The sequence below is a fragment of the Solea solea genome, chromosome 18 (genome assembly GCF_958295425.1).
Source record: "Solea solea chromosome 18, fSolSol10.1, whole genome shotgun sequence".
Taxonomy (NCBI): domain Eukaryota; kingdom Metazoa; phylum Chordata; class Actinopteri; order Pleuronectiformes; family Soleidae; genus Solea; species Solea solea.
The window spans coordinates 19,843,396-19,853,367 of NC_081151.1; the positions used below are offsets into that span (position 1 = coordinate 19,843,396).

The 9,972-nt window shown below is 41.5% G+C and overlaps 1 protein-coding gene across 2 annotated transcripts; it reads left to right on the forward strand.

Moving 5' to 3' along the window:
- Positions 1 to 203: 203 nt before the first annotated feature.
- LOC131444930 (14-3-3 protein zeta-like) lies at positions 204 to 9,972 on the forward strand. Of its 2 annotated transcripts, none has more exons than XM_058615648.1 (6): positions 204 to 362; positions 863 to 1,265; positions 5,673 to 5,796; positions 7,812 to 7,975; positions 8,064 to 8,159; positions 9,312 to 9,972. In XM_058615648.1, the coding sequence occupies exons 2-6, from the start codon at positions 984 to 986 to the stop codon at positions 9,414 to 9,416; spliced, it is 771 nt and encodes a 256-aa protein (XP_058471631.1). In that variant the 5' UTR covers positions 204 to 362; positions 863 to 983; the 3' UTR covers positions 9,417 to 9,972. The 2 variants fall into 2 exon arrangements, with proteins under 2 accessions (XP_058471631.1, XP_058471632.1); XM_058615649.1 differs by lacking the exon at positions 204 to 362 and adding an exon at positions 573 to 732.

Consider the following 9,972-nt stretch of genomic DNA (forward strand, 5'->3'; position numbering starts at 1 on the left):
GAAAGCGCAGAATGATTGGAGGAACATCTCCATGGCGATGCGATGACGTCTTCTTTCCTTGTTCTTATTGGAGGAAACCCCGCGGCCTCAGCCGCTGCCGCGTTCCGGTCTATCAAACTACCCGTGAAGGCCCGCCTCTCTCCCCCGCGCTAAACAACTACTGGTTCACACGGCGACGAGCTTCTATCAATCAAGTGCGGAACCGAATTATGATTGGGGAGTCGACGTCCTTATGACCCACCCCCTTTTTAGCAAGCACAGTAGGACTCTTGCTGCTGCGGCCGTTCCCCTCGCCTTCCTGACGAGTCTGTCAAATCGGACCAGTATTACGAGCAAACTTGTCCCTCATTTAGCCACAAACCGTAAGTACACTCTCGTTTTCTTCGTCGTCTGTGTCGTGTGTTGTCACAAGACAACCGTTAAAGGTCACGGACTGCAGCCAATCCAAGGTTTAGTGCGACTAACGGCAACGAGACATTTTTTTTTTTTACTGAAAGGAGTGGCCAAAGCCTGCTGGCTACAGCTAACTCGCTAGCTGCACCCACCAGACAGCTTTGTGGCGGGTGTGTGCCATCAAATGTCTCCCTTCAGTGCTCGTAGCAAACCTCGGATCGTTGTTTGACTCGACATGGTGTGAGACATTCTTTACACTAGAGGTAGTCGAAGCGGGGTTGGCAATATTGGCAATGCGAGTGTTTGAACGCGGATTTTCTCTCTCTTTGAAGTATTTGGGTAATTGCCTTTTACTCAAGGACTCGCACTTAAAAGCGAATACCCCGCGGACGTGTGTTCTTTACCTCTATTGTACATTTTTATTTTGCTGTTGAGTTCCACATCTGATCATTTTAACCTCTCTTCGCAGCTCTTACGGTGGTGCCCTGAAGAACCGAGCTTTTGCTGCACACTGTCCTATCCGAGCAGTCGTCGACTGTTAACGAAGCCCGGATCTGTGCCATCTCACTCCCTCCAAAAAACCGCAAACTATGGAGAGATCCGAACTTGTTCAAATGGCCAAGCTGGCGGAGCAGACCGAGCGCTACGAGGACATGGCGAGTTACATGAAGCAGTATACGGAGTCGGGCCAAGTTCTATCAGACGAGGATAGGAACCTGCTGTCCGTCGCCTATAAAAATGTGGTTGGGGCGAGGCGGTCTGCATGGAGGGTGTTGTCCAGTGCAGGGAAGAACGATTCGAAGGGGAAGTTGGTCGCTAAGTATAAGGAGACAGTGGAACAGGAACTAAAAAGCACCTGCGAAATCGTTTTGGTAAAGTATAATTTTTTTTTACTATTAATTTATTTGGGTTTTTTTTTAATCTGCTGCATGGCTTTCAGGGGTGGATTGATCTAGGATATTGTACACCACGGTAAAAAGCTGGTGATTGTCATTGACTGATAAAATCATTAACATTTCTCGGGAGTGACTTGCTTGCTTGCCCAGATGTAGTCTGCGTGATTTATTTTGAAGTGCCACAAGGGGGAGCTTTCATCTGTCCAGTCATTCCATTCTTGTTGCAATAACGTAGTAAATTGCTATTTTGGTCAGGAAAAGCATGGTAAGAATTTTTCATATTGTCTTATGGATGGCTGATGGATTTTTAATGTATAACGAGAACCACCTCCCTGGCAAGGCAGAACAACTTATTTTTCAGCTGTGTTGGTGATGATGAACATTGTAGTTTCTATAGGTCTTTAGTCAAGAAAAGAAAAATTTGTCATGTTAAAATGTTTTCTAGTATAGCCTTTCTTCAGGAATATTAGTAAAAGGGGAAGAAAACCTATTCACACAATTGAAATGTTATCTGTGCTGACATTTTAAAAAGTCTTTACTTTTCATGTACATGTACACACGGGTCAGGAATGTTTTAAAAATGGCATCTTCCCTGTTTTCTGTGAGGCCCTCTGGTGTTTAAAAAAGGCCTCTTTACCCAAAAGGACAATGAAGTATTGTGTGGTCCTCCCACCATGCCTGCCTAATGGGAATCTGTGTGTAGAACAAAAGGCTTGGAACCCTGCTAGGGTGTTCACTGACAGCAAGGTGTGTCTGAATGGGTGGAGAAACTGAAGCCACACACAGGAAAGATAACTGGTACACCCTGTTTTCTGTGAAGCAGTATTATGCTCTTTGTCTATGCAGTCCCATTGGGGTAATAGAAGTGTAATGCAAGCAAGATTTTATATGCATGGATTTCATATGCATGGATGACTCCAAAGCCCAATTTGTGCAGTTTACCAAAAGTGACACCACCTGCGTAGTCCTTTAAACCATGCTTGATGGTTCAATTTGTTAGACATTACTATCTGCATTTCAAAGCTAACTTTCACTGACGTATACCAGGTGTGAGAAGACGATTTTACCTCTAATGCAAAAGCACTAAATGCTTCCCCCAATACTGCTGTCATTAAATGCTTTGCTCCTGCTAGATTCATGATGAAACAATAATGGTAATTGTTGCAATAGTCTTGAATTATATATCGATATCATTAATAGTGCTGCAAAATGTGTTGAAAGGTATAATGCATAGTTTTAAACGTTGTACATCAAGGTACAAGTCTCTAAAGACTAATTTGACTTTTTTTTAGATATCCATCTACTGATATGATAAATGTAATTGTGTTCTCTATGGCTGCATCACACAGCCTTATCCTTGGGCCAGTCATTTTTTCCCATGGGCGTGGTGGTGCTCTTGCATGACTGCAACTCGGCTTTCAGTGTCTGAGTGTTGACTGAAAGTTTGTCAGTAGAGCCGAGTGGGTTGGTCTTCATGCCTGAACTTGTTGACTCAGAGGCAGAAGAGCAGGGACTGCAGACGACAAGTAAGCTGCTAATGTGGCCATCTTGGTTGGTTTCCTGCACAGCAGTTTGTGAAACCAGACTTATCTCAGGAAAAAGCAGGTCTTGTTGCAATGCAGCACAAGCATGGGCATGTTTGGTTTCCTCATAAACCAGACAGGATGTCCGGTGAGTGGATTTAGTATATGCACCTCATTTAACAGAACTGACATCTGAAGTTTTATAACAAATCAATTAAGTGTCAAATCAGTCATTGTCCTGGTGGGACACCATATACTATATTACACTGTTGTATTTTTATTTTGTTGCTATAATACTGTATCCACTTTGTACTTCTAGTGTTTTAATCATATTTATTAATGAGGCCTTGTTAGCTTTTTTTTTTGGCAAGTAGGAGACCTCGGCAGAAAAAAGACTTCTGGTTAAAACCTCTGAGCATCTGTGGCAGCATCTCACCACTGTCTCACTGTCCTCATACATATCCTGCAACACCCTCGCATACTTCTTTGATTCCTGACTTCCTCCTACCATACCACTGTTCCTCTCTTGGCACCCAATCATACATAGGCTTTCATTCGATCCACAAAGACACAGTGCAACTCCCTCTATATTTCTCCACCAGCGCTCTCAAAGCAAGTAATACAGCTCTGAACCTTTTGTCCTTGAAAATCAGAACAGCTACACTTCCAATCCTCAGACCTTTTCTCACTCTCCTGTGCCTCTCCGTGCCTCTCCATACCTCCACATGTATGTCACCTGGACCGATTTCCTTCCCACTCTTCATCCTCTTCATGGCTGTCCTCACTTCCTCCTTATTACAAATCCGCTGTACTTCCTCAGGCACCGTCTCCCCTCACTCTATCTCATTTTCCTCATTCATCAGCTCCTCAAAATAATCCTTCCATCTTCATTGTGTTCACTTGTTAGAACATTTCTGTCCTTGTCCGTAATCACTTTAGCTTGCTGCATATCCTCTCCACTGCCGTCTCCCTATTTAGCCAATTGATACAAGTCCTTCTCTCCTTGGTGTCCAGCCTCTCATACAGCTTGTTATAAGCCTTTGCCACTTCTCTTTGCTGCGTGCCTCCAACTTTTTTCTTTGTCATCCTCTTCCTTTAGATACTCTCCTGTACTCCTTGTTGCACCACCAAGTTTCCTTATCCTCTTTCCTCTGTTTAGGGGTACACCAAACACCTTGACTGTATCTGGTAGCGCTTTACCAACTCTCATAACCTGTCACAACTCCTCCCTAAACTCTGCACACCACTTCCTTTTTCAGCTTCCACCATTTAATCCTTAGCTCCACCTTCACTCTCTCCCCCTTCTTGGTTTCCAAAGTCATCCTACAGACTACCATCCAATGCTGCCTAGCCACAGTCTCCCCTGGCATCTCATGTCTCCTTCAGATTGCATCTTTTGCACTGTGTGAAGTCTACCTGTGAGCACCCTATGCTCCTCCATCTTCCTGAAATATGTATTGACTACAGCCATTTCCCTCCATCCTTAAGCATGGACAACATTCAATATCGCACCTTTAATTTTCACCCCTACCCCATTTCTTTGTCTTGTCGAAAACACGGTAGAACACTACCACTAGCCAGCCCCCTCTCCCTTTACCAGTTGTAGTCCCTACATGTTAAGTCTGTACTCTTACCTCCACACTCCTACCCTTCCTTTTGTCTCACTGCCTCTTAACATACCTTCCCTCTCCCCTCTTTTTTTATTTTTGTCAGCGGAGCAGTTTTGTTGTTAACCCAGGCCTTGACTGATCTGGTATGGCAGAGTACTCAGTGATGCGCATACTTGATTTGACAAAGGTTTTATATATATGTATATTAAATCCTATTTATATTTCAAACAATTATGATCTCTACAGGGACCAGTATTTATAATTTGCACAAGGCCATTGTTAGTAGGAAAGCAAATGTTAAATGTTGGTAATTTAATCTTACAGATGTTGTATTTAGTTCAGAGCTTCAGAGTGTAGGACTATCAGTGAAGGAATTTCCCTTGGTGATTTGGTATCGACATCTGTCCTGACTGTCCTGATTTTTTTTAAATGGTGTAGTAGGAAAGATGGACTCAACTGTGTTTTAGTTAGTCTACAAACTGGTTTGTTTCCAGGGGGCTTGTACTTTTAGATAGTTCAGGATCCTTCTGCGTGAAAGGGCACCAATAGCTGTTGATTTTGTTTGTTGCTGCTTCAATGCATTATTGTAGTAATATTTGCTTCTCATTAAGTAGAGGAATGTCAGGGTTCGTCCTCTTGTACGCTATTTTTGCAGCAAATAAAAATGCAGAAGCAGGAGTGTCTAGATATTTCTAGACATCTTATCAGTTGAAACAGTATCCCATATGCCAGCCTCCCTCTAGCATAAAAATGTTATGACCTTTTTTCTGAATATTGTGATTTCATTCTGGAGTTTTAATGTGCATATCAAAAGTACGCATTTAAACAAGCTAAGTGTAATTGGTGAACTACACCCACAGTGTGTTATGGATATATTAGGATACTTGGTTTTATATTTTGGTATGTTTTAGCCTCATGCTTACATTGCGACACCCCTCAACTAAGTTTTGAAAATTAATCAAAAAGATAAAATTCAACACTATCTATTATCTTGGAATTTAGTCCAAGTAGTGTGTGTGACCACTCATTCTCCTTACATGTGTGCACCAACTGTAATATCAGGGGTGCAGTGTTTCCCTGTTATTTGTTACAATTGTAAAGTAACTGCGTAATTAATAATTCTTATTACGAGCAGTAGTGGATTAAACATGAATTTAAATGTATTACTAGATCATATTTTATGCAAAAACACAGACTGCTAATGCTATCACAGTACAAGGTTACAATGTATCATATTTTTGTCTCCACAGAAACTCCTGGATGATTATTTAATTTCACATTCCAAAACTCCTGAGAGCAAAGTCTTCTATCTAAAGATGAAGGGGGATTACTACAGATACCTTGCTGAAGTTGCCGTTGATGCTGACAGAGCCGGTGAGTTTACATATCTACTCGACCCAACATTTTAAGTTTCGAGCTATGCTGTTTTTTTGTTTTTGCTCATTGATATGTTTCTTTGTGTATACTGTGTAAATTGGAACCTTAACTGCTAAGCCGAAAGCTTGATATTATAGTGAACGTTGGATGTAATGTTGGAACTGTTACATAGTGCGAAACATGGGCTATCCTTTGGACAGGTCGGTCATGGTTACTAGTAGTATTATATAGTATAGTTTCATAATTTCAACAGCTGGCTAGTAATAATTGAATAGAGTCTGTCTTGTCATTAATGTGGTTTATTGTGTGTTTGTATGTTGCCCTATACACACACCGTATAATCACTATGAAGTTGTCAGGATTTTACGGGCTGTTCTAATCGGCAAAGCCATGTAATGTGTGTGCTTGTGTCTATACACACCGTTTGTGCTAATGAAGACAAACATTTACCTACACCTATTGTTTACAATAAAGTATGCATCTCTATGGGGAAATAACAAAAAAAGCAACCTGTAAAATTGGACACTAAAGGTGGCACGTTGAATCATTTTGTGCTGTGCACCTAAAATGAAAACAGTTGAAGTGCATTCATCAGGTGAATTATCAATCCATGTAGTTCCCTCATTCAGATATGATGAACCTGTTTGCAATCTCCAGATGAGAGACTCCTGGGTACATGAACATCTTTATTGCATAGCATTAGATGCAATACTTTTTCTCTTTTATATTGTGATGAAAAGAAAAAACGCTCTTAACTCACTTTTGTTACATTGACTGCAAGTGACTTGTTTTGTGACTTGTTTTGTGACTGTGGTCCCTTCACTTGATGGCGTGCAGCTGGATTATCTTAGAAATGTGGCTATAAATTTGGAGGTCTTGGACACTTGTTAGCTTTAGTTTTTCTTGGATACCAGTCTTCTTAAATGACCCACTGATCATTCTTGGAATCCCAGTGATACCAGTGAGTTGTTTTATTGGGTAGAAGCAAGACTGGAGTGCTTGGTCTCTCCGCAATTGCTTAGCTGATGTAGCCATTATTTAATGTCAGGGGGCAACAAGCATTAACAGTGCAAAGTTTTGAACAAAGTTGGAGTATCAGAGAGGGCCGCCGTGGTAACGGAACTTTGACCGCAGAAAATGAAATGGTTTTATTGCAGTGTGCAATATCCTCTCATCAGATAATTCTGCCTGCAGTCTGTCGGTTGTGCCTTCAGTGACTTTTTAAAATTTTCCTCACTCTGCGACAGTTTACCCTGTGTGAACCCAGTCAAATCTGTCAGGGATTTGGTTATGCACTGCAGACATGTCTGGGAAAGACGCCGTTTTGGCCAACTATGAAATCTCAGAAAAAGGAAACTACTCACAAATGTGTTTGGGTTTTTTTCCTCCTCGTGTGCTAGAGGCGGGCTTAACATAATGACAGAAGCAACGTCTCGCAGCTTTTGGATACATCAAACATGGCAGCCACCGCACAGCAGCCGGCCTCTGGATCATTGATCTGTTTTGTTGTAGGTCTGTCCACTAGAGTACAGGGGCATTTGTATCTTGGAGGTGGGATTTGATGACTACACCATTTCCAGATCCGTACCAATCTCAAATGAGATTGAGATGCAGTTGTTGTTGTTGTTGTTGTTGTTGTTGTTCAGGAAAAAATACTTGGTGTGAGCCGAGCTGAGGTTTTAAACCATGGTTAACAGGGATATTGGGTCATAGTTTAATCTCTAGTTGTCACTATTGTGCTTGAGCCACTGGTAAGGGAAGTATTAATTTGCAGCAAGCAAATGTTCATAGGTTTCTCTGCCAAATGGGTTATTTTGTTGGCTCAATGTGAAGATATAATTTGCTGTTACTTTCAATACACATGTATGTAATATTGAAAACCTGTTAAGACATATACTCAAACACATTCTGCTCAAATTAAACTGTATTTAAAATAAGATGGCCGTAAATTTGGATTTTAACCTTGAATGAAACTAATCATTATAATCATTGATTCCTTCCTGCTACTTCAGACTATACCGAGAAGTCAATGGTTGCATACCAGGAAGCACTTGATAAAAGCAAGACAGAGATGGCGGCCACAAATCCCATCCGCTTGGGCTTGGCTCTCAACTTCTCTGTCTTCCACTATGAGATCAAAGACTGCCAAGAAGAAGCCTGCAACTTGGCTAAACAGGTCAGCAGCATTTTCTTAAAAATGCCTCAAACACTCTGTTGTCTGTACATGCAATGTGTAATTGGTATCCTTTTTTTTTTGTTTATAGGCATTCGATGACGCCATTACACAGCTTGACACATTAAGTGAGGAGTCCTACAAAGACAGCACTCTTATCATGCAGCTCCTGCGAGACAACCTGACTGTGAGTATTCTACTTCACTATGGCATGTAAATGATCATTACTGTGGAACAACATTTGGCTCGTCACCATCTGTCTTTGTTTCAGACTTGTACAAGATAATGCTCAGTGTGTTTTAAGTGGTACAATGTGGGTCAAAGTGCATACTTTAGGTACTTCCCCCCCCCCCCATAAGCAGGCATGTAAGGCAAAGCTGTCTCAACACTGTCTAAAGTGTAATGGTTGTCAAATAACTAAAAAAAAGAGTTGCATACATTTATTAGCTGCTAACCATAAAGTGGAATTCAATTGTTTATCTGTCTAGTGATTTGTCTTAATGACTAAAATGAGTTGCAACTCGTCCAGTATTTACAAGCACGTATAAGTGACACAAAAATCGGGCAATATGTAGGAAAATTTGTCTCTTCACCAGCTGTTTTCATCATCTAAGTAAAGATTGTAGATGGCTGTTGTGCCCTGGGATGCTATAACTATCAGAGATGGGCTAATGGGAGAGCATTTTACTGGATCCCCAGGGAGACGGCGAGGGTGCTGCTATGAAACGTGTTCACAGCAAGCAGAAGACCTAGCGATGGGAACAAACGCAAGCAACAGATTTTGTCATTAACTCTTGGAACATACCGGTCTTGCACGAGATTTACCAAGAGCTAGTCTGCGCAGCAATTATTTACATTGCTGTGCTCGTTGCTAATGTTGATGTTATCGAATGACAACAACACTAACTTTAGCCGGTAGACTCCAGGGTTGAATGTCACAAAGCCAGATTGAGTCCATTTGTTTCTCCCTCCAGGCCCCCGGTTAAGATAAATGGAAGTTAATCAGGAAGTTGAAGATGTCACAGTACTGCAGGTCTGGAATAATGTTCCCTCTCCAAAAGCACACCAAGGGGCATTATAAGGATCAGATATATTCAGTCTGTCAAGTTTTGCGATATATATATATCATCCGATCTCCGGCGATTTTAAGTGCGCAGTGAACTCTTAACAGGTTGAATCCAGCACCAGTCTTGTTCATTTTTGCTGCATCGTAGGCTGCCATGGTGGCAATTCATAGAAACGTGCAACGTCCAGAGCTCTATAGGTATATACATCATCAGATGGTGGTAGAGGGTGCATAGTTGACTGTTCTAAATATCTTCGTTTCTTTTCTCCCCAGTTATGGACATCAGAACATACTCATCAGGAGGAGTCCGAGGGCGGAGATGGTGGAGAGGCTGGAGAGGCTGGCGAAGGTGGAGAGGGTGGCGAGAATGAGAACTAAATAACAAGTCCTGTGTTGGTGTCATCTCTAAAATTTAAGGAAAAAAAAAAAGTTTTACACATCTGTCATTCCCTATTGTCCTACTCAAACAAAACACAAAACTCCATTCCTCTGGTTTGTGCCTGTCCTGGCCATCCCATTTTTGCTGTTTCAGTTGGAGGAAAATGATTGATGGCTTGCCAATGATGTTGGACTATTTAGCTCCACTCTAGCTCTATTTAGAACTGAAGAAAATGTAAGTCCCATCAATTGAGAACGTTTGTTCACTCCTCCCTATGAGAAATGTTTAGCGCTTTTTTTCTTTTAGTGCGTCTGTCTCTACAGTTACATGGTACAGTCACAGCAGCTGAAGTCCAACTATAATCAATATAATTTTCATACTGCAGGGAATGCCAGTGCACTTTTCATGCTGGCGACAATACTATAGTAGACCTAAGGTAGTGTCCATTTGTGAAATCCTCGCATTCTGCCCTTGTTATGATGCCATTCTATTAGTGAAGCATATCTGTCTGTCGGAGAACTATGTTAACATGAATAAAACATTTTATAAACCATG